General features: G+C 48.4%; 8 protein-coding genes across 8 annotated transcripts; 3 read left to right on the forward strand and 5 right to left on the reverse strand.

Annotated features, from left to right (window-relative positions):
- Window positions 1–1,500: 1,500 nt before the first annotated feature.
- On the forward strand, window positions 1,501–2,283 carry B0J16DRAFT_318373 (glucosamine-6-phosphate isomerases/6-phosphogluconolactonase-domain-containing protein; the record flags this gene model as incomplete). Its single annotated transcript, XM_046125442.1, has 1 exon — window positions 1,501–2,283. The coding sequence occupies one exon, from the start codon at window positions 1,501–1,503 to the stop codon at window positions 2,281–2,283; it is 783 nt and encodes a 260-aa protein (XP_045984640.1).
- Window positions 2,284–2,933: 650 nt separating this feature from the next.
- Window positions 2,934–4,855, reverse strand: B0J16DRAFT_337896 (uncharacterized protein). The gene has a single exon (XM_046127399.1). The coding sequence runs from the start codon at window positions 4,472–4,474 to the stop codon at window positions 3,059–3,061; it is 1,416 nt and encodes a 471-aa protein (XP_045984641.1). The 5' UTR covers window positions 4,475–4,855; the 3' UTR covers window positions 2,934–3,058.
- Window positions 4,856–5,393: 538 nt separating this feature from the next.
- Window positions 5,394–7,588, reverse strand: B0J16DRAFT_100347 (uncharacterized protein). The gene has a single exon (XM_046121252.1). The coding sequence runs from the start codon at window positions 7,452–7,454 to the stop codon at window positions 5,493–5,495; it is 1,962 nt and encodes a 653-aa protein (XP_045984642.1). The 5' UTR covers window positions 7,455–7,588; the 3' UTR covers window positions 5,394–5,492.
- A 2,323-nt stretch (window positions 7,589–9,911) lies between these two features.
- On the forward strand, window positions 9,912–12,153 carry B0J16DRAFT_396825 (major facilitator superfamily domain-containing protein; the record flags this gene model as incomplete). The annotated part of the gene is made up of 5 exons (XM_046132288.1): window positions 9,912–10,482; window positions 10,540–10,640; window positions 10,697–11,032; window positions 11,090–11,730; window positions 11,783–12,153. The coding sequence occupies exons 1-5, from the start codon at window positions 10,312–10,314 to the stop codon at window positions 12,151–12,153; spliced, it is 1,620 nt and encodes a 539-aa protein (XP_045984643.1). The 5' UTR covers window positions 9,912–10,311.
- A 1,548-nt stretch (window positions 12,154–13,701) lies between these two features.
- On the reverse strand, window positions 13,702–15,064 carry B0J16DRAFT_100361 (uncharacterized protein). The gene is made up of 3 exons (XM_046121254.1): window positions 14,699–15,064; window positions 14,425–14,649; window positions 13,702–14,373 (listed from the first exon to the last, which is right to left on the reverse strand). Exons 1-3 carry the CDS (start codon window positions 14,896–14,898, stop codon window positions 13,734–13,736), a joined length of 1,065 nt encoding a protein of 354 aa, XP_045984644.1. The 5' UTR covers window positions 14,899–15,064; the 3' UTR covers window positions 13,702–13,733.
- Window positions 15,065–17,055: 1,991 nt separating this feature from the next.
- On the reverse strand, window positions 17,056–17,875 carry B0J16DRAFT_100380 (uncharacterized protein). Its single transcript, XM_046121255.1, has 2 exons — window positions 17,640–17,875; window positions 17,056–17,584 (listed from the first exon to the last, which is right to left on the reverse strand). Exons 1-2 carry the CDS (start codon window positions 17,695–17,697, stop codon window positions 17,442–17,444), a joined length of 201 nt encoding a protein of 66 aa, XP_045984645.1. The 5' UTR covers window positions 17,698–17,875; the 3' UTR covers window positions 17,056–17,441.
- A 971-nt stretch (window positions 17,876–18,846) lies between these two features.
- B0J16DRAFT_100395 (AMMECR1 domain-containing protein) lies at window positions 18,847–19,958 on the forward strand. Its single transcript, XM_046121257.1, has one exon. The coding sequence runs from the start codon at window positions 18,992–18,994 to the stop codon at window positions 19,745–19,747; it is 756 nt and encodes a 251-aa protein (XP_045984646.1). The 5' UTR covers window positions 18,847–18,991; the 3' UTR covers window positions 19,748–19,958.
- Window positions 19,959–20,433: 475 nt separating this feature from the next.
- B0J16DRAFT_100389 (P-loop containing nucleoside triphosphate hydrolase protein) lies at window positions 20,434–21,671 on the reverse strand. The gene has a single exon (XM_046121256.1). The coding sequence runs from the start codon at window positions 21,251–21,253 to the stop codon at window positions 20,471–20,473; it is 783 nt and encodes a 260-aa protein (XP_045984647.1). The 5' UTR covers window positions 21,254–21,671; the 3' UTR covers window positions 20,434–20,470.
- Window positions 21,672–23,316: the final 1,645 nt, after the last annotated feature.

Below are 23,316 nucleotides of genomic sequence, written 5' to 3' on the forward strand. Positions count from 1 at the left end.
AACATTTACAATTTTCATGTCATGGATTTTCAGTCCTGACAAGCAAGAGAAAGGCACTTGAGATTAACTATCGGGTATAAATACATGTTTCCCAGTCATCGTACAACTGTTTCCTGTGATTGTACTGGATCCCGTATGACAAACCTTCAAGGACGGCAGAAGTCCGAGGGCTCTTATTGGCCCTTGTTCTTTTTGACCAAGATAGGTACTGTACAGAATCAGGACCTTTGGACCTCAAACATTTATTTGAATATCACTGAAGCATTGAGGGAACTAAGATCCACGAGTAATAAGAGTCTCACATTGCCGGCTCACAGTGCAGTCGGCAGTGTGTCTACTTCGATCACTGCAGTTTATAGATGCCGGGTTGTGTCACCACTATGTGATGATGATGTTACACTGGCCTGTTTCTTGAACCAGGGTCAAGTCAAGTAGGGCTCAATAGCACGTCAGCAACTACTGGCTGTAAAACCACATGTCAGCCCGTTGTACTCTGTAGCTCGATTCGATATGGATGTTTATTAAATCGCTTGCTAAAACGACAGTAATCACGACGGCTGTCTAATTTCTCACCAAAGCTTCACTTCCATCACGGTATTATGCTTGAACCATCGCCACGTGCTACTTACTATATGCACTTTACAGCATAGGTAGGTACCTAGGTAGGTACCCAACGGGCAACCTCCAACCTGTCAAGCGGTAATCACCTGGGATGAACGGCACTCCGATTAGCTTTCATTAATAGCACGCGGCTAAACAGGTGCAGTGGTCCAGGTTCTGGCTTGCATTATCTAGAAACATGGTCACAGAGAATCAACCAAACATGATCCAGACAGGCCAGAACTCAAAAGCCAAAACGGCAGACTACTACGCTGTCTAGCACGTCACTCCCCGGAGCTCTTATCTGTAGGTATCTGAGACAGGTTTAGGCTATTGCCGTACAGTCCCTACCTCATTAGGTATTGTCATTTTGAGGTACCTGGGAGAAGTTATCGTGGTTCCTTCCATTCCATCCGTCTGTTCGTCCCAGGTCAGGTCCCCGCCCCGTACCTTCCTCCCGCCCACAGTTGCTGGTCCTACTCGTGGGTAGGTGCTTCCCCATTTTCGAAGCCTGGGTCGACAATTACCGAATCTAATCCACTGCTATGACGAAGTAGCAGCCTGTACTTGCCAGAAACCAGAAAACCCGTCGGGTCGGGACTTCCATGAAACCCCGCCTTCTCTAAGCTTCTTGCCAGTTCAGTCTACACGACTTATTATCAAATTATTCCACAGCAGTCAAACTGGATCCTGACAATTTCTCTGCTTTCATTACCAATTCTATACCCTTGACCGCACTTATCTCTTCTCCCGCCTAGGTCAAGGATCGCCTAGAGCTGCACGAAAAAGACTCATCAGCCTTCTTCCGTCGCTGGTCTTTTTCTCGTCTTTGTCATTTTTTCCCTCTTCCATCGTCATAACTCACCACAAGCTTCAAAAAACCCACACCACAACGTGACAATGGGTAAAACACAGCCAAATCTCTTCGCTTTCCGCGACGTTAACGCTCTTGCCCCGGCATTGCGGTCGTATGTTATTCAAAGCCAGGCTGCCGGTATCGCTCGACATGGCGCTTTCAAGGTTGCTGTCTCTGGTGGTTCGCTGCCCAAGACACTCGCTCAGGCCCTTCTGGCCCCCTCTTCCGGTCCCAACGATGTCGTCGATTTCGCTCGCTGGGAAATTTTCTTCGCCGACGAGCGTGCCGTGCCCCTCGACCACGAAGACTCCAACTATGCTCTTCTGAAGAAGGAGCTTTTGGACAAGATCCCCGAGGATCAGAAGCCTACCGTCCACCCCATCAACACCGAGTACCTGAACGATATCCAGGAACTTGCCGACCAATATGAGCAGACCCTTGTTGCTAGCTTCGCCAGCCGCGACTCTGTCCGCCTGCCCATCTTCGACCTTCTCCTCCTAGGATGTGGACCTGACGGACATACCTGCTCTCTCTTCCCCGGCCATGAGCTGCTCCGCGAGGCCAACGCTTGGGTCGCTCCTATCGAGGATTCTCCTAAGCCTCCCCCAAAGCGCATCACGCTCACTCTTCCCGTGGTCAACCACTCTGTCCGCGTTGCATTTGTCGCCACTGGTGGCGGCAAGAAGGATATCATGAAGCAGATCTTCGATACCGACGGTGGCCTGCCCTGTACCCTTGTCAATGAGGGCACGGGTGAGCGGTGCAGCTGGTTTGTCGACGAGCCCGCCGTCGAGGGCGTCAGCTTCCCTCGAAGGGCCTTCCTATGATACCACTACCCAAGCTAGCTATAATACCAAGCATCTCTACCCAGCTTTTGCGCCGTAGCCTGATATACCATGCAAAACCACGTCAAACACTGTTGCACCAGGTGGGGTCTGGCATCATACGAACATCGCGGGGTAGCTGGACGAGAAGCTACCCTTTCCATTGCTCCCCAACATCTTCGAAACTGGAAAATCAATCTGGCCATAAACACATGACTCCTCAAATCAAGGATGGATACAGACGGCCATGCTATCCGGTGGCTGGGCACTGCTCGGTAACTGTTTCCTACTATTTATGACTTTGCTATTTCTCCACAAGAACACCTGACGTTTGCGTGGAAACCATTTAGACGGCGTTCGTTACGAGGTCGGGAAGATTCCAAATGTTACGACAACATACAAACCACAACACCAATAAACAACAAAAACAAATAAATATCAGCAACACTTTCTTGCGAGTTAGAATCCAAGGTTTAAAGATTTGACGTCTGAATGCGAAATGTACGTTCTCACCTGATATCCAGTCGATTTATGCGAACAACAAGGGATAGATAGAGGAGCATGCTCTACTTGTCATGGCTTCCTCATAGGATGACCAATTGACTCGGGTACAACAGCTCTGTCCTGAAAATGAGAGAGAAGAAAAAGCCAATCTATTCGTTACATGAAGAAAGTGAACCGCCTGCTGTGATGTCGTTCATGTCTATGTCGTATGCCACGTTGGTCTAGTTGATATTCAGAAACTGCGCACAAAACATACTCAACGATCTGCTCCGCCTTACACAACTCTCCAAATCGCTCCAGCTCTTGGGGTATCATCCGCATCGTCATCTCGATTCATCCTCTCAATCCATTCGTCTTCACGCGCAAGGGCATCGCGCTCAATATCCTCCATAACATTCAATTCCGTCAGCATGCCATCGACAAGTTCTCGGGACCCCTCCACCATGCGTTGCAGACTCGACTGTTCCTTACTATCATTCCCCCCTTCGTTTTCATTTGAAAAGTCTCCCAGTTGGCTGATTTGTCGCTTCAGGGTGTCCAGCCGTCGGACCAAGCCGGTACATTCATCCTTCCACGCACAATCAAGTTCACCAATGAATAGCACGTCACTCTCCTGCAGCAGCGCACCACCCTCACGCCGTGCCTCCTCAATCTCACACATGCGTTCGACCCACCGCTCAAAGCGCCTTACAACTCTGGCATAACGGCCGCCAGGGTCCTCCAGCGCCCAGAGACCGCTCATGACTGAATCTAATACCTGGATGCGCTCTTCAAGACGTCCTCCAACAGCCCATTGGCGAAGTGCCAGGACGTTTTCCTTCTCAACTTCGGCTCTCTCCTGATCGTCAACTTGTTTGCTCGCAGCAGCAAGGTTTGAGAATTGGTCTCCCAGCTTGCGCTCGGCGCTAGCCCTCCATGCACCATCGACGGTGGGTGCATCTCGGTGCAAGAGGTGCAGCTGTAGTAGCTCAGTTTGTAACCTGCTTGTTTCAGCAGATGCAGCGACATTAGCAGGAAGCTTTGACGGCGAGGGTGGTGCAAGGAACGTCGAGGTCAGGGGCTTCGGCGCAGAAGACTTAGCAGGCGAGTAGTGCTGCTGAAGAGTGGAAAAGGCTGGTCGGAGACGAGGCGCAGCGCCAGAAGACTTCTCTACGGCAGATGTTGTCGAGGAGCGTAGGGTGCGAGTCGGCTTAGTGGTGGTGGTCGAGGTGGTGGTAGTACTGCTGGCCGACGAGGTCGATGAAGAGGGTCTCAATACAGGTGCATTCTTCAATCCGGTCGCGGTACTCTTAGCACGCGTATGCGAAGGGGCTGGAGCCTTCCTGGTAGCTTGAGTTGGGCCATCTGCCGAGGTCGGCCTCACCGCTGGTCGAGTTCTCGTAGTTGTCGTTGAAGGAGGATACCTAGTTTCTCTCTTCGTAGGTTCTGACGGTGCCGGTTTAGTAGGTTGTTTGACAGAAGTCGTCCTCGAAAGACCTGATGCGCCATTCCTTAACGTTCTTGTTGTAGTGCTTGACGTTGTTGCGCTTCTGGCCAGAGGCTTTATAGGAAGACGACTCGGTGAGCCTGCATCCGTGGAATTTGTAGAAACAGGGGCAGTTTTTGCTGCCTTTGTTGTCGTGGTAGTAGTAGATGAGGAAGAGGAAGAGGCAGGTTTACGAATTGATCGCGAGCGCTGTGTTGTCGACATTTTGACCCCCCTCACACTCTGTCTCGAGATGGAAATGGAATGGGATGTTTTAGTGAATGTTTATTGTGATGGAGGAGATAAGGGTCGCTTGGGCTACGGGTACCAGCACCTAAGCTTACAGTACTACCTACGGCAGGTTCCGTTAGCCGGAGCACGGCGTGCACGGTCAGGGCTAAGGACGGTAAGTAAGGTACGAGTGGAGTCGAGCCTGCAGGTGGCGGATCTTCGATCCTGTAACGCGGACTCGGGGTTGGGGAAAGCTGGAACCTGGACTAGCTGAGCTGAGACGCAAACTTACAAACCTGAAGGGAGCTCTGAGACGAATATTGAAGTTATGGAGCTATCTTAGGAATGTAGTCTAATTGTTTGACTAGAATCACGGCACATCAATTGAGTTTGAGACAATGTCAAGGTCTAGCAAAAGTGCAAATCGCCCTCATGACATCTAATATGATTCACTTGCAGAAGTTTCCCTTGGTCGTTGGTCACCAGACGTCAGTGCGAGCATCGATAGTCTCTTGATAGGGTTGACAATGATCCTGGATCAATAATCGTTATAATTTGTTCGGTACCTAATGTAGTCCCAGTCCCATCTAGGGTATCGCGATATCATCCGTATCCTTCAGATTGCCATATCAAGGCAACAAACATGAACCCATTTCCCCCCCTCGATATCGTGAGATCGGACCAACAAAATTGGACGATATGTCCTCCTCATTTCTCCTTTTCCTGTCCCAGGTGTGTTGCTGCTAGCAAGCGTGGTATCATTTGTTCTGCGACAAATAACATCCTCATGTGCGATCTATGTTTCCCTCCATAGCTTTTCCTTCCGTGGTAGCCTTCGCATATAATACATGGAACGCGTCAATCAAACTAATCCTGCGACAAGTGTCTATGCGCAACAAAGGAAAAAAGACCACAACGATGAGTGCAGGTACTAAAGTAATAAAAATCGTAGATAACTGATGAATCTTATAAGACAAATTGAATAATGGCGGTGGTGTTGGTAGGCATCGATTTATGCCGCGACCTGCAGGTTGTCAACCATACGACGAAGGTCGTTGCCGCTGTTGTTGAGTTTCCTGACGCAGTGTTCGCATATTCTCAGATGGCAAAAGCTGCAAGTCCAGCGATCTTCGACATCTGATTTGTCGCAAGTCTGACATGTTAACGGATAATATCTGTTGGTTCGACGATTCATCGTCTTGTGTCCGTGGTAACAGAAAAAGTGTGACTTCTTAAGAGACGGTGCTTTGAAAATAGTTCCCTCCGCGAGCGGGGACTCGGATTGTTTGGGAAAATATGCCACTTGCGGGTCATACTCTTGCATGACCTTCATCTCAGGGTAAAGGGTACCATCTCTGCCTCTATAAAGAGGTCCTTGAGAGTCTGATGATACCAGCCTTGGGTCATGCTCGGCTGCCAACTGTCGAGGGGGAACGTTCGATCTGGTCGACGAATCTCGTGGTGGGAATCTCGAAGGTACTTCCACGGGAGATTGAACCTGGTGGACTGCAGTATCACTGCCGGAAGATCCTCCACTGCCTCTTGAATTGGTGAGCGAAGGGGGTAGTGAGCCTGCTGGCGGAGATAAATTATTCAAGCTTGGTGATACGGAAGAAGACTTGTCCTCAACAGGGCTTGAGAGCTTCGGGGTCAGAATAGCTTTTCGTGTAATGCTCCCTGTATATCTCAAAGGCTCCTGGTTTTGCTGCGGCAGGGATATTTGGGGAATGTCATCGGGAAGCTCAGGCGATACCTGCGCAGCAGGTTCTGGGGATGAGGCTGGTGATAAAGGCGAAACAATCGAGTCAACAATAGGTGTCTTGATATCTTCTTTCTGATATTCAGGAGTAGGAGGCCGATGTGTTCCAGGTCGTTGTGCTGACGGAGATTTAGTAGTGTCGCTCGACGATTTCCCTCTTCGGTGGAGATGCAGCTTGTCTTTGAGACGGTTGAGTTTGGAGCCACTGCCACCCATCGTCGGGGTATCGGGCACCTGTTCAGGAGCTGGCATCTGTTGGACGTCCTGGCCAGCAGGAGCTGCTGAGCTGGTGCTCCCAGACTGCCAGTTCGATGTTGTGGAGATCTTGAGTCCGTCTGAGCGGGCCTCTTGTTGAGCGTGTTGTTGTAGTGCGGCAGTAGACTGCGTCGCAGCGGTTGATCCGTGACTGGACAAAAGCTTCAGGTTGGCAAGTTCAAGGTTACGCTCGGCCTTAGAGGATCGACGTCGCCAAAGTTGAGGTTGCTGCTGCTGCTGTTGCGACTGGGACTGAGGCGAAGAGGAGTTCAGTTCAGGCAACTTTTTCTCTGGGACTGGTTTCCGAACTGGAGCAGGAGTCGCCGGAAGATGATACTTGGTGTCTTTAGAAGGAAGTGGTGGTGGTCGAGGATCCTTGGCAGGCAACTTCGGTGCATCATATTGTTGCTGTTGCTTGGTGGGGGCACTCTCTAACGTGCCAGTCTTGGTATTGGCGAGTGGAACTTGATGGCTTGGTAATATGTTTGCCTCACTTTGCAAAGCACTGCTGTTAGCTTCGTATGGTGACCTGACAAGTGATTCGCCCGAAGAGCGTGAATAAGCCGACAAGATGCTCGACAGCGAGTCCGAAGGTGAAGGGGGTGCCTGTGATGGAGATGGCTGCTGTGGGCTCTTTAGAGGTGGCGGTGGTGGATTCGCAGAGAGCTTCCCTATGGGCCGACGTGGAATTGCCATTTTCGGCGGAGCAGATGGAGGTGAATTGGCTGAAAGCAGGTGCAACGGTGGCAGTGATGGTGGTAATGTCTTCGCGTTGCTTATGCTAGTCGAGCGCGGAGGTGGAGGAGGAAGCTCTTTTGCTGGTGGTAGACGAGGGGAAGCGTTGTCGTAATAATCGTCGTAAAAGCTTGGGGCGTCAGGACCTGGGACATCCGGAAGAGCCTTAGACCAGCGAGATGTGCCCGTTTTAGGCGGTTGCAGAGAGTTTAACATGGTAGCCATGATGAGACGAAATCTGTCGTGTCAACCTGGGACGACGGAGAGGGACAGGGCCGTGAACTTGAAGCAAGTTAAAACAGGTGCAACCAGGGGACGCGACAGTAGAGCAATGCGAAAGGCTGGTAAAACGCATGAAATGCCGTGCCCTGGAATCCTTTAGATAATATGGGTGGAAAGGGAATCACGGCAAAAACACCCCTCGAGGGAGCATCCAAGTAGAAATCAAGTGGGGAAGGGAGAGACAAGAGACAGGTGAAACCAGTAGAGAATGAATGAATGGATCTTTGAGGCGGCAGCAGATTAATGTCGAATCAAGTGGGACGGGCTTCCACTTGATTAATGAAGTGAGATACAGTCAATGTGTAGGAGAGATGGATGGACGATGGAGAAAGAAGAGAAACAAACAAAAAGCAGAAGTGGATGAAAAAGATGGAAGGAAGGATTCTTCAATGAGGAATAAGGTAAACAAGGAAGGAATAAAAAATGATTGAAGATGGAAGGCGAAACAGAATTAACCAAGGGAAGGAGGCCTCGAGTCGATCCATCTCTTGGTGTCAGGCAGGTCAGGTCTTGGTATCCTTCCTTCTCTAGGTCTCAATGGATGGATGTTTCCTTCCCTGCCCCGTTTACTTGGCCCTTCTACTTGGGTAGCTTAGGTAGGTGCTATTGAGGTAGGGTTTCAACAAGAAACTGCCAGCCAGGTTGATTCAAAGTTTGGGACCAGACCGTTAAGCTTGCGCGTTCCGTTACGATCATGGATGCAAAGTCAAATCAAATCACATCAAGCAAAAACTGTACATATGCCGCAGGAATGGCGGATGGAGGCTTGGGCGTGGCTTGTGCAGGCTCTTTGGCTGCTTCAAAATCGACCGGTTGAGGACTGGAGGGGCGAACAGCAAGCATTTCTGACTGTGGCTTCGAGGTTCTGGTGCATTTCGTCCGCAAGCAGGGGACTTTTTACTGGGGCTAGGACTAGGCTGAAACGACCAGTAGATTGGATCTCCATCAAGTTTTGAGCGGGGGAACTTGATTCATTGCAGCTGAATCCACGTCACTTCCCATCCACCCCTGCATCAATTAACTAAGAGTGGAGGTTACTAAGAAAGGGAACATGGGAGTAAACGGCATTCAATTCGGATGAAAAAGTCAATGTAATGATTCACCAAGTATTCAATGCTATCGACTACAGAATATCTTTGTTCTATCCGAACTTAATTATTGGTTTGTTGTTCCTGAATAGGCGTTGTGCTTGTGCTGTGTGTTCCAGCTCAAACCGTGCCACTAATACGCTCAAGAGGATCGGATAACTGCAGCTGTTCCTCGTGGCCGACTCGTAATATGCATAAGTTCAATTCTCTTTTCGTCCCGTCTCACCATGTGCTCCAGTCGCACAGTAGAGTCAAGGTCCAATGTGTAGTTGTGTCGACATAGATAGGAAATCAAAATAGAGCTCCTTCTATATTTTTTCTTCTCCTTGAGTACATATTTAAATGTCATTCTTTACTGGCAGACTTCAAGACTCATATTACTGCGCCACCTCTAGTTGATGAAGCCGAACACGCCGAGGCACAGTAATTAATGCCATCGGACTTATACCCAACCCTTGTTTGTTGATCGTCCATCAACTCAACACGTCACGGCTCTTCCCTGCACATGCAAGCTCGGGGATGATCGATCCAAGCATCTCCACTGCTAATTACATGCTGCAGAAGTGCAGATTATCACCCCACCACTAACTGCAATATCTGGGTGCATCCAGAAAGACACAAAATGTCAGCATTCGCTTTATGACGCGGTTTTGTCTCTATGTTTGGAATTGTTCAGCAGAAAACATTGAGATTCTGACCCGGATTAGTCTCTGATCTGCCTAACGTACTGTACCAGTTTTAGGAGTCCCCTGTCTTGGCAGAGTCCGAATGTTCCATGTTTCAAATTAATTCCATGACCAACGAATCAAGACAGCATTGCTTTCGAGCTTCGCACTTATTTCTCTTTTGGTCATGATTTGCGTTTTAATATCCGCGCATCATCAACATCATGCGCAGTACAAAAAAACTGTTGCATCACTAACTACTAAAGTGCTTGGATAGTATTGGATGCAAACAGCAAGGTAGTCAATGCGCTGTCTTACTGTACCCAAATTTTGAGTCTTATGCGGTGACAACCATTAGGCTGAGATGTTCCATGTTTTGCAACGAAAACGTTGAGATACGTTTCTCATATGCGTGGTTCAGTTGATCATTGTCACAGCAGGGGATTCATGTTATTGATGAACGACCGTATTTCGTTCTGCGTATCGTCGTACGCCTTTTGATATGTAAACACAGAGAATATTAGCTCGATTCACCACTCATATAAAGTGGAAAGGTTCTGTCTGACAGTCTGACAGAAGCACTGAACAAGCCTCAAGGTTAGACTGGATTTGTTCTATCCTACTGCACGGATAGTGTACATGATAGCCTCATCTCAAGACCAGCTCTAATTAAGTGTCCCCTCAATCCAACACCGGACAATAGTCAAGAGGATGACTGGTGAACCCATGCTTCCCCCCTCATTCTGCCGTCTAGATAGCCTCAATCCTATCATTGATCGGCTAATCTGTCTTTCAATATGACACCTTCCGGTCGATCCGTCTATCTGATGTGCTCAAATCTGACTCTGACAGTCAGATACAGGACGTAAGCAAATAGTCCAAGAATCTGGTAAATGTAGTCACTTATATTCTGCTGAGGTCTTTCGATAAGATTCTTCACCTTTGTTTTGTATTTCCTTGCTCACAATTAATACCCAGTCTGTAACATCAGAAATCTTCCCCCAATTTTCATATCGTTACCTACGTTGCCTCCGGGAGTAAGTAAACATGTCGAATACGTTGACTTCTGATGAGCCGTCTGAGGCTTCGCCTCTTCTAAGAGACCCTGAAAGCAATGACAGAGACCATGAGGATGGCCAGGTTTCAGACAATGGTGCTCCGACGCGAATGTACTCTGACAGAAAGATGCATCTGATTCTCGCTTCTGTTGGCATCGGTGTATGGAGAAGCCCGTTCGTCGTAAATAGATGAAGATGCACTTACAAGGACAACTAGGTCTATCTGGCTGCTGCAGATCAACTTATAACAGTCGCAAGCTACGCAAAGATCGGGAGCGAACTTCATGCTCTCAACAACACCAGTTGGATTGCCACAGCGTGAGATTACCATAATAGCGAATCGAATACCCAGACATCGACTGACATCTTATCAGCTATTTCCTAACCCTCACCAGTGGCCAGCCTCTCTATGGCAAGCTCAGTGATATCTTTGGCCGCAAGCCGTGTCTTCTTTTCGCATACACCGTATTTGCCATCGGTTGTCTTGGCTGCGGTCTGGCTCAGTCCATGGCCCAGCTCTGTACTGCGCGTGCTATAGCGGGCATCGGTGGCGGAGGTATGAACTCCGTGGTCGCCATTCTGCTGAGTGACCTTGTACCATTGAAGGAACGCGGTGTTTGGCAAGGGAAACTTAGTATTCTTTTCTTTGCCGGAACCGCTACAGGAGCTCCTCTCGGAGGATTGATGGCCGACTCGGTCGGCTGGCGATGGTAGGTCTTTGGTGTCACTGCACAGCCAAGATGGTACCAGGTTGACAGAGTATCCAGGTCGTTTTTGGGCCAAGTACCGTTGTGCTTTGTTGCCTTCGTGGCCGTCTATTTCGTCCTAGATCTTCCACCCGTCGAACATGACCACTGGCTGTCCAAGATTCGGAAGGTCGACTTTTTCGGCGCCTTAACCCTCGTAATGGCCGTGGTCGCCCTCCTCGTCGGCCTAGATTCCGGTTCTAATCGCGGTTGGTCACACAGTATCACCATTATTGCACTTTCTTTGACTCCAGGTTTATTTGGACTATTCGTCCTGGTCGAACTTAAGGTCGCTTCACATCCACTCGCTCCCGGGCATATTATCTTCGATCGCAGCTTGTTCGCTTGCTATCTCGTGAACTTCGCTTCCAATGCTGGAAACACCTCAGTGATATTCTTCCTTCCTCTTTTCTTCCAGGCTGTTCAGGGTCTGAACGCCGCTCAAAGTGGCGCGCTGCTTGTCCCTGTGATGCTTTTTATGGTCGTGAGTTCTATCTTGAGTGGCTCGGTTATCAAGCGAACTGAAAAGTTCTACACCCTCAACTTGTTAGGATATGCTCTGGCATTTGTTTCCATTGTTCCGATTTGTTTATTTGTCTGGTATCGATCAACACTCTGGACTTCCATAGCCCTTGTTGTCATGGCTGTGGGGACTGGTAACAGTAAGAACTCGCCCACTCATAGACCTTCGGTCAACTGACCAACTTATGCTAGGCTACTCGACGACACTGATTGGTCTCCTCGCCAATGCTACGGTCGACGACACCGCTGTCGTCGTAGCATCTGCCTATCTCTTCCGAGCTCTTGGGTCTAGCATTGGTGTCAGCACTGGATCTGCCGTCCTGCAGCAAGTGCTTCGAACAGAGCTGGTGGCAAGACTTCCTGACCAAGACAAAGCTCGTGAAATCGAGGAGAGAGTTCGACAGAGTCTTGAGTACATCAAACAATTGCCGCCCAACATTGCCGAGCAAGTGAAATGGGCCTACCAAGTTGCCACGATCTGGACGATGGCTTCGTCTTCTGTCTACTTTTTGATAGCATTCATATTCGGTTTCTGGGTCAAAGAGAAATCTCTCAAGCGTTAGAGAAGGAGGGCTCTGTCATTCTTGGGAGTTCCGGATTGTGTTTGTGAGAACATTTAGGTAGTAGTTCAAGTCAATGAAGGCCGTTGGTTACTATAGGTATCAAGAAACGGAAGACATAACTCAAGAATGGAAGCTACCTATGTTCTAAGGTTCGGGAAGTGGGGTAGCTCCTGCTCCTGCTCCTACCCTCCACTAATGCAAGGCACATCTACATCTGCCGACCCCGCACCCAGGATCATCACCCCCACCTACATGCGTTCCAATTCATCTTGTATGGAAATCAACTCAACAGCATCACTAATAAAACAAGTGCATCATCATAAAGGATCTACGTTCTAAATATAGCTACTTTAAAGGATTTTAAAGGATCATTTTAAAACACACAGATAACCTTTCAGATTCAGTCATATAAAGAGAAGTATTAGCATAGGTAAGCAGTAATTATGAAGCCCTTCCTTAGAAACAACTTATATCTGGAAATTTCAGGTACTATAAGTACTTAACTTTCCTTTCATATTACTACCTACCTATGTAGGTATGTATGTTCTCGGGATGAAAGACATTGTTCTTAAAGTGATAGTCTCAGGGCTATCCGTAGGTATCTACCACTAACGCCAACGCAGGATATACACCGCAGCTAAGAGACTTGAGTCTAATCAAGACAAAGGCTTTTTTGCAAGATGACACTGAATATCGCTTGGGCCGTTCACTATCTTAGCATCTCACTTCTTAGTGCATCTGCCACAGTACCTACCTGTCAAAGTATAATAGGTAGACTGTGAACGTACATCCATAAGTCGCCCTATCTACGAATACTGAACTTGAAGATTGACTTTCCTTTATAAAGTCACCAATAGGTAACCAACATTACATGAACTCAATACTTGGTGCAGAGTTTGTGAGGGGGTTTCACAAGCCTACATACGCCTCTCTGATTGCTACTAATCAGGGTAATCGGGTCTGATCTAACGTTGTTTTAAAGCACAGCGTGGCACACTGAGGACCTTATAGTGTCTGATAGATACAATAAAGGAAAACTATCACACCTGCTAGTAGAGGGTCGTGCATTCCACCATCCTGAACACAATGGTTCTTTCTAGCATTCTTTCTCTATAGGTCGTTCTTTGATTTCATAACTGGTTTTAGCGCAGGCGGTATGAAATTCCAATATTGTCAAATTTGCCTCACTAGATATAACTTTGTACTGTTTAATATGTGGTATTCTAGGGTTACCATAAGGAACATAGTTTGGGTCAGTCATCTGCCTAGTAAGAGAAATTACTATACGTCTTAGCAGATGGTCCATCAAGGGCATAATATGGGCATAATCGCAGATCACACACTAGTTGCAGCAGGGAAGCCCGGTTCTTGAAATTCATCATTATTCAGTCGCTATAATCAAAAGTGTCTTTCAACATTCAGCCCGCAATGCTGTTCAAACCTCCTCAAAAACGCCGTTTCTCCCCTGGGTATATACAATCAGTCGTACAGAGATGCAAACTGCCCCAGTTGGGTAGTTTTGTTCTCGCATCAGTCCCTATAGACTCTTCTATTCATTTGTTTCTTTGATACCGTTTCCCTTATTCACGCTGCCATCTGGGTTCTGACAGGTCGACTTCCTGAGGAACGAGTGGGCCATCAACACTCTCACGAGGGGTGTTGCCCAGAAGGGCTTCACGGTCCTTCTTCTCCTTTTCTGCCTTGGATTCCTTTCCAGCTACTGTATCGTCCTCCTCTTCTGGAACAGCTACCAATCCTCGGTCGCTGGTCCAGCTAGCTGCTCGGCTGCTACTGTATCCTCGTGGTCGATTAGGAGAAAGCGTCGCTCCAGTGGGTGAAATGGGTGTAAGTGATCCAGGCTCTTGAAGCTCTCCCTGAGCTCCAGCGTAACTGAAGTCTCCGCTTCCAATACGCTCTTTTGTTACGGACCCACGGCGTGCTACATAGTCGTCGAACTGGGTGTCGCGTTTGTGAGAGTAAACGCTGGGCGTTCGCTGGACGGTGCCCATCTCTACAGATTCACGCTTAGATGTGATGCTCGCTCGTGATGAGGCTGAAGAGAAACGTTTGTCGCCTGAATGCTGGGAATATGATGTATCACGCTCGAGATCATCGTTGAAGCCATAAGGCTTCACGTTGACGGGGTGGGTGTAGTCGTCGTAAGCAGAAAGGCGACGGTACCTTCGTACTGAGTAGAACACCAAGACAATAGAGGTGATGCTGGCAAATGTCAGTGACAAGGTTACAAGGTTTGTAGTGGCGGAATCTTACATAAAGGCACAGTCCAGTCCTAGAGCTACAAGGGAGTAGTGTCTATCGTGCTCCTCGGTGTAGACAACGATGTCGAGAGCGAGAGTAGCGATAGCACAGGTTAATTTGATAACGTGTGTGAACAGCATAGTCCACGGCGTCAAAGCCTCTGCGAAGTATTTTGCGATTTCAACGAAACTGCATAATGATGCAACAAACCACAGGGCCACATTAGTAGCCTCCCATCTAATCAAGGTCAGTACCAACAATTTCAACTGTTTTCGCGTTTACTTACACAATCTCAATTGTAGGATCATCATTCTTTTTATTGCCGTCTTTGTTCACCTTCATGCTGTCACCCAGCCTATAGGCGAAGAGGCCCATCATAGTCATAGACAGGCATAATTGAAGGGCCCAGGTGGGGATGAGGATCATTGTACGCCATTTCGCTCTGTCGAACTGTGCCTGGGCACGATGGTTTCCGTTGAGGAACATGTCTTGAATGTGTCTTTCTTCTTTTGTGCTGTGAAGTCTGGTTTGCTGGTTTCCTAGGTGTGTAGTCCTTCACTAGACGGTGCTGTTGACCGCTTCCTCTCTTCTAGAGACTTTATTGCTCAGTGGAGTTTCTTTGGGGCTATTCGTCTCTCATTCAGCAATAGGTGCTTGTTGTGGTTGTCATGAGTGAGTAATCACGGTCACAAGACTGGCGACTGTTCTGCTGTGCTCTGTGGTCGTCGTGCCTATTTCGCCTTCGTCCTGCGTGCGTTGTATTGTATCGTAATTGTAGGCAGTATCACGAAACCTCAAGTTCTTTGTTTATCGAAGGATCAAATCGTCCAAGCGGCAAGAAGCCTTTGCATAAGAGGGGGACAGCCTTTATATTTATTTACTACCGCACTGCGACCTATACCATCGCCTCCTCCCCTCCCCGCAAGCCGAGTGAACTCAGCCCTCTTCTCATACAATAATATCCATGGTCCAGGGATGGTGAGCCACCGCTCCACCATTGTGCAGTCAAGAGTGACGCTTTGCTGGGTTTCTCAACTGGAATTGGGCTTAGTGCTGATGGAGGGCTGCGGCTGAGAGGAGAGCTTTGCTGACACAGGGTTGAACAGCTCATAGAGTCAGAGGGGAACTTTGCGACATGACACAAAACTGCTACCTAATTTGCTAGCAGTCTGGTTACGGTAAAGACAGAAGTTCGATACTACTATGAGCGTTGAGGAATTGGACCTTTGGTGAGTTTGGACTCGCAAAGTTGAGTTGAGATACACAGAGTCAACCTCAGCTCAGCTAGGCTTTTCAGCTTCAGCCATAAAAAGGGAGCGAAGGCAAAACCCGCCAGCCATCTTCTGTCTTGTCTTACAGTACTAAAGCCTAGCCAAAACTCAACGGCCCCTACGGAGAATCGGACTCGGGAACCTTGAGCAGTAACATGAAGGAATTGGATCCTTCCAAATTTTAACGCCAGGGTTAAGCGCGAGGCTGCGCAGTGCATCCTACGACCAGGCCCAGGGAGAAAAAGAGGCATTTTTCTTAACGCCCATGGCTTCGGTACCGAGTCCATCATGTTCTCGAAAGCGGCAAGGCTGATTTGGGGTTTCATTGCAGGAACAATAATCAGTAATAATTTACATACAGTACTATCGCTTGCTCCACTCAGCCCTGTAAATAGAACTCATCCACTGTGGCCGTGATATTTGCTGTTAGTCTTGATCGACCTCGTCAAGGGATTAATAGGTGGGAATTAACACCAAACTTCGCCTAGGAAGAGGGGAAAGAGCATTGCCTCATTAAAGATCCCAAGAATCGAGCAACAGACAGAAAAAGTGGCGATATGAAAGCGATGAGTGGGGGCTGAAACCAGGATGCAGTCACCAAGAGGTTGGGTCGGTCAAAGAAGTTTTATCATCCAGTGATGGAATGAGATCATGACCTAGATACCGAGAATAGAATTCGAGCACTGAAATCTGGGAATATCGTCTTGGCTGCAGTTTATTAGAGTTGTTAACATGGGAGCAAAAACTGTGCCCCGATTGTCCATCTCTGCTTCTACCAACCATTGTGTCTCGTCTGGCCATGATGAAGAATGATTCAATGGATGCCGCTTATTTGGCCACAGACAGCTACCGGTAAAATGTCCAATTGTAGCCAAGTAGAAGGATCACAACTAATGTAGGGATCTAGGGTCCATGGGGCTAGGGTTGACGGTTTTTCAGGGCCCGCAAGGCTGATTGCAGTCGCATGATGTAACTGAAAGAGGATAGCTTCAAGTGGAGGGTATGTATGTTTTGAGAGCAGGAACTCATATGTAAGACGTCTAGGCCGTCTTCGACATAGACCCTAAAATAGATAATAAAATCAACTGTAGCCCTTGTTTATTTATTTGGTTAATATTTAACTAGCAGTAGGTATGAAGGTAGGTAGTAGGCAGGAAGTGAAGCTCAGATATGTCCTGGAACTCCCCAATGTTTGACCCCGTTTTAGGTATACATTGCGGTGTATTGGCCCCCACTTGGATCCATAAGAATATCTGGATTCGTACATGATTGGACAGCTCGCATTTAACTGAGCCACTACTAAGATGTATTGTAAGCATAAACAAAAATAGGGATGAGATGAACAAACCGAATATAAGTGTAGGTAATTCAAAGTAGACACAGTCTATACACAACTTCACATGACTTTACTTGCGGTTGCACAATCCAAGACTCGAACCATTGGCTTGGAATCAACTTCACCTCATTCGCATCAAAGATGACTGCGTCTCACAGCCTACAAGACACCATAGCCATACATAGTTCCACAATAGCTCAAGTGAGCAGTGCTTCCATTTCTCGAACCTTATATCCTATTCTGTACAAACCAAGTATCAACCGCTATTGTTGTCTTGGGATCCCTCAGGCCATCGGACTGGACTGGGTTGGATTGGATTGGATTTTGTCTCCTTCCAAAGAGGCATCCGTCCTGTCCGTCCATCTGTTCATTACGAGGTCCAGCTCATTCTCAACCACTGAAGCAAATGTAGGTGCTTCTAATTATTGCTTGTTCTTCTTCTTCTGCTGCTTCTGCTGCTGCTGAGCGATGGCTCGCTTCCTGGTGGGAACCTCCGCGGCGTTGAATTCCACAACTCTGCCAGTTGCGTCTGTCATCGCGGGAACATTGACATCGACTCGCTTGACTTGAAGATGTTAGATGGATTTGATTCGGGTTGTGTTGAAGAGAAGGAGACTTACTCAAGCCGGCAGAGGCGGCAGTGACGAGAGTGATGAGAGTGAAAAGTGTGAACTTCATCTTGACTGAAGAAAAGTTGAGTGATTGAAAGTTGATTTGGTAGGAATTGGAATTGAGGTGTCGGCCGGCGACGAGAAAAGATAAGACTGAACAGAGAGACTAAAGAGAAGAAAGAGTTAGATTGAGATGCTCAGCATGACGAGATCACTGACTTGGGCTGGAAAGACACAACTATTTGTATTGCTCGTCTAGATCTCCAAGATGCTATATTTCCTCCATACTATGTCTATAGGGGTTATCATGTTATCGTAACTCGAGACAATGAATAAGCTTCATGAGACGTGTTTGAGGATCTTGGTCGCGGCATTTCAGCGTCTATCCCATGCGCCTTGTTCGGGACTTGAAGTAGCCGACGCCTCTACGTCAAAAGCTTCGTCAGCTCTTCTGGTCTAGAACTTGAGTACTGAAGATGAATCATCAAGATTAGAGAGAATTAAGAGTCGGATCCTGGTCTTGAAACATGGAGTTCAGCGGTTCTGTAACCGGGGCGCGGAGATCAAACTGGCGGCAGTCTACCATCCGGTTGCAAGATGATACTTGGCTTTGTATCAGCCCTTCTCCCTCCCCCACGATTCATTGTCCAGGTGAATAATATGATATATTATGGATATTCTTGCACTGCAGAGTCGCAGTTGTTTCATCCGATCAAGTTATTGTTGTCTGAAGCAAAGATTGCCTTTTAAAGTTAGAAATGGATACAGACCCCCGGTTACCTGAAGGTGCCTATAGATAATGCCCAGCCTCCACTGACACAAAAAGGTTAAGTTGACTCCCAGCGGGCCCTCAGCGGTAACAATCGCGGGGTGAATCAGGCCTAAACCGCCTACAGATGATATGGAAAGATATACAAACAAAGCTTCCTCTTCCAACATAGTAGATATGACGCTTTAAGCTCAATGCAGCTATCCGTACTGCATCTTACAACTCTAGCGCCTCAAAAGCCCCTCCTCATGACGCTGCTGGTTAATTCGTATTGGTCTTTTAATTGGGTTTGCTGTCACTGAGTCGAGCACAGCAGGAGACGGGAGTTCCACTGAATTACCCCTCCACTCTCTCTACCTTTAACCATCTCACCAACCTCTGCTCTACTGAACTCCTCTTTCTTCTCCTCTCTTCTACGCTCTGCAGCTGTTGCTATCATCTCACATTCTCTCGCTCGGTGCCTCTACGTCTGACAGTCTTTTCGTCCCGTGCTCTTGCTGAAAGGCATAATCTCTTGCCGCTTCTGCTTCTTGTCGTAACAACTACTCCATTCTAACAGTCTCCTGACTTTTCCCAGTCTAATCTTCATCCGATGGCTACCAAGGTCCACTGCATCGTGTGCTTCGAGGCCCTCGATGCTCATCTGAACAAACGAAAGGCCCTGACTCTGGAAGAAATCCAGGAATTATCGGCACCCACGCCAGAGTCAGAGCTCACCTCGCCCAAAGCTCTCGACGATCCCAGTCTTCAACATCTCGCAGTCCCTGACGCCGGTGCTTCGTCCTCTTCTTCATCGACCTCCCTAGGTGTATCAACACCGGCCACGAGCACCTCTTCTCTGCCCATTCCTCCGAGCTCCGCCCCGCTGTTCGTAACATGGAATACCATGGATGACGACGAGCCCATGCTACGCGGCTGCATTGGCACCTTTGAATCCCAAGATCTCTCCGAAGGCATCCCAGAGTACGCCCTCATCTCCGCCCTTCACGACACCCGCTTCCCGCCCATTAAAAAGTCCGAGCTGCCCACCCTGCAGGTAGCAGTCACGCTACTCACCGACTTTGAGGAAGTCGATGACATCTTCGACTGGGAGATTGGTGTCCACGGCATCCGGCTCTCCTTCCACGACCGCGGCCGCCGTTACGGCTCCACATATCTCCCCGATGTCGCCTCCGAGCAGGGCTGGACCAAGGACGAAGCGCTATTCAGCCTCATCCGCAAGGCCGGGTGGACTGGCAGCCGGGGCCGCTGGAAGGACTTGGATCTCAAGGTCACTCGTTACCAGGGCAAGAAGACCACTATGCAGTATGCCGAGTACAAGAAGTGGCGGGACGCTATTCAGGCGTGAGTTGGCGGTTTAGAAGATGCTTCTAGACATAGAGGCCCGGCGTTTATGGCGATACAAGGGTAAATCTCTTGATGATGACTATGATGATTTTATTTTTCTTCCTCTTCTCTTTTATCTCGCACTCAAGAGGTAGAGCTGGGTTTGTCAACACCAATATCTAACAGTCAGCTACAGACAATAAACCTCATTCATGATTGATTTGAATTTACAGCCTTGGCTCCAGAATCGCAACGTGCGATACATCACTTTTCGATGCAACCAGTAAGACTTATCAACTCTCAGTTTATGGGGTGGCAATGATACATTGCTATTCTAATCCACTTGTACTGACAGGATCTCATGATCCCAGTCAAGACATCTTGACATCAAGGCCATACTTTGTTAACATAATTTGCCAGCGGATGATAGAGTCAAAAAGGGTGTCAAGTTATAATGTCAAGAATTCCCCCCAGGTGTGATGAAACAAAAGAACAATATCCATGCAGATAGAACTCCGATGGCAGATGTGTGGGGACTATCCTTCCCTCCCCGAACAGAACTCATCTGTAAAAGCAACACAAAAAAAGACCCAAGCCTTTCGCCCAGACGCCGAGGTATCCCCTGGTATATGATGATTTTGAAGCCTTTGAAAGATCCTTCCCAACAATGACGCACCGAACCTCTTTTCCTCCGCCCATATTTTTTGTGTATCCCGATTTCCATACCCATTTAGTTTGTTGATCTTTACCAGCACCGCAGACTCTTCCAGAAACCATGATCCTTCTTCCCACCGACGTGATCACCCTGGAGGGTCGGCCCTCGCACTCCTACGGCACGCTTCTCGTTGTCGCTGTCAGTGGGCAGGGGCGTCAGCGGCTTTGTCATACCACGCGCATTTGAACGTGCTGAGTTGCTGCCAGCATCGGCCTGTCGTCTTGCCTCAACCACGCGACGCACAACCAGCGCAAATGTCTCCTCGATGTTCACCTCCAGCCGTGCACTCGTCTCCATGAAACCACAACCGCGCTTGCGCGCCCATTCGAGACCTTGAGCTGCAGGAACCTGTCTGCTCTCTTGCAAATCGCACTTGTTGCCGGCAACAAGCTTAACTGGAGGGATGGTGCGGGAACGGGTGTCGTGGCCAGAGCGTAGACCAGCGCGGCGTGCGCGGTCAGCGTTATCGAGGCGGGTTTCTGCCTCCATATCGATAAGTTCGTTGAAGTGTTGGAGGGCATCCAGGGAGTCCTTGGAGGTGATATCGTAGACAAGCAGGAAAGCGTCAGCGCCAAGGTTGGAAGACGCCCACATGCCTCGGTACTCCTCCTGGCCGGCTGTGTCGGTAAGGGAGAGGTGGTATGTAACGCCATCGATGCGGCGCGTCACACTGTAAGAGTCCTCGATTGTTGGGTCATAATCTGAGGTCCATTGCGAACGAACAAGGCGTAATGTGATGGAGGATTTACCACAGCCGCCGTCACCGCAAATGGTGATGGATATAGGAACGGGCATTTGTGTTGGGGCAGTCATGTCGAATGCTACGCTGTGTCGTTTATGAGGCGATCGAGTGGTGAGTGTGAGTATGCTGTAGAAAAGAGAGAGACCGGCTGTGCAGTCGGTTGTCGCACAGCTCTAGCTACCGAGATGATGTAGGCACCGGAACGTGCCAGCTGTGGAGGGAGCTAAGAGATGAATGGAGCTCTTTAGAAACGATCTAGAAACGGGCGCGTCGCTAAGGGCTTTGGCTTGCGGTGGTGTAAGAACCAAGGTGGCAGCTTGTTCCTGGTTGTATCGTCTTATCGTAGTAGGCAGTACCTGTGTAGATCTGGATATGGATCCGTTGCTCGTATCGTTATGATCGTGGTAATCGTAGTCGTGGACTGTCGCAAATTCTTTGCGAGGCGTGAGCTTTGATTTAAGTGTATGTATCGATTGGATATGATATAATATGAAAGTAAGGGTCGATGCTGAGGCGTAGCGTAATGCAGTATGATGTTATGTGAAGCGATCAGATAGCTCTGAGGTCCGAGTTTCTGGCCAGATAATTATAATGGAAAAGTTGGAAGAGTTTGGGTGGACGTAATGCGGTAGTTCCTTTGAATGAGTGAGAGGAAGAAGAGGGGTTCCTATTTCTGAGACAGCCCAGTCCAGGGTGAAATAGGATGACGAATGGATCGATTGAATGGATGGATGAATGAATGAACGAGTGGTTGATTGATTTTGAACTGATAACCTGGCACAGAAGCAAACAATTTTTCTTGTCCCTTTTGTCGTTGTCTTTCTTGTCCGTCTTGAGGGGAAGTTTGTCTCGTTGGGTTGCCAGGGGTCCTGGATACGTAGGTAGGTAGTAGGTACTGTAAGGCAGCTAGGTAGTAGGTAGCTGATGACAAGTAGGTAGTAACCTATAGAAGAGGGCAGGAGAGTCGTTTGTGAAAGGAATGACACAATAAAGAGGCAACGGAATGACTAGGAGAGGGAACAAAGAAAAAAATGACAGGATGGAAAGAGGAGCGAGGGGTTTGTTCTTGTTTCTTTTTTACTTTACTTTTTTTCTTTTTCTTTTCTCACTCTCTCTTTTCTGTAGGCTCTTGCGAGATGCTGGACAGCTCAGTCATGGTTCCCCCCTGGTAGCGGGAAAACGGCTGAAGGTGCCGCGGTCCAAGTTCAAGGCAAAGGCCTAGGCTAGAGGTAGTCTAGGCAGGGTCCCCCCGTACGGTACTGGACTTGTAGCGTACCGTACAGTGGCTGTTAGCTACCTGGGAAGGTTGGATAGCTACTACCTAGCGCCAGGGCAGAGCAGGGATTGTGGATGGACGTTTGTGGCGTTTCTCTAGTCTAGGTGCCTTAGTCTATGTCCAGGGCGCAGGGGTAAAAGGTAAAAAAGGATGCATAAAAATGGTGTCTCGATTTGGGCATCAGCATTAGCAGTTGGCATTGGCATTAATCTTAGCTGGGCTTTTTGTCTCCGGTGGACGGACCTTTATGTGATCTGCAGATGAACAGGTGAGGGAGATATAACCTGTTTTATAGACGCTAGATTTTGTATGAGATTGCAGAGGATACTGTCATCACGTATTAACTTAGCGATCTCTTTCTCTTCTTTGTCGATACATAATACAGATATCCGTACAAAGTACTGCATTGGACAGTCCCTTGAGTGACTGCCCACCATCCCATCCCGAAAAGCTGGTATGCGAGGATGTGATAGGTAACCGAGAAAGTAACAAGGGATGTGATCCATGGGATGGCTGTCTGTCAAACAGAAAATCAGGGGGATTTCAGGCACTCACTCACTTGCTCTTTCACATTTTACGCGAAGATCGATTCCTCTTCAGGCTTCTCTTCTCCCAACGCGTAAGCCATCCTGTAGGCGAAGCCCCTGTTTATCCAATGGCTGTCCCGGTCTTCATTAAGCTTTTGGTATAAAAAACGGCCAAGCCAAGATCCTAACGGCCGAAATGTGGGGAGACGAGACGAGACGGGACGAGGAGGAGGACAGGTCCTTATCGAATGGAAGGGAAGCTGTCTTCCGTCGCCTGAGGGCTGCAGGAAAGGGTAAATTGGCCCGATCAGTTGCGGTTGCAATCAATGTG

Source organism: Fusarium flagelliforme (genome assembly GCF_020744385.1).
Source record: "Fusarium flagelliforme strain FIESC 12 MPI-CAGE-AA-0113 chromosome Unknown B0J16scaffold_3, whole genome shotgun sequence".
Taxonomy (NCBI): Eukaryota; Fungi; Ascomycota; class Sordariomycetes; order Hypocreales; family Nectriaceae; genus Fusarium; species Fusarium flagelliforme.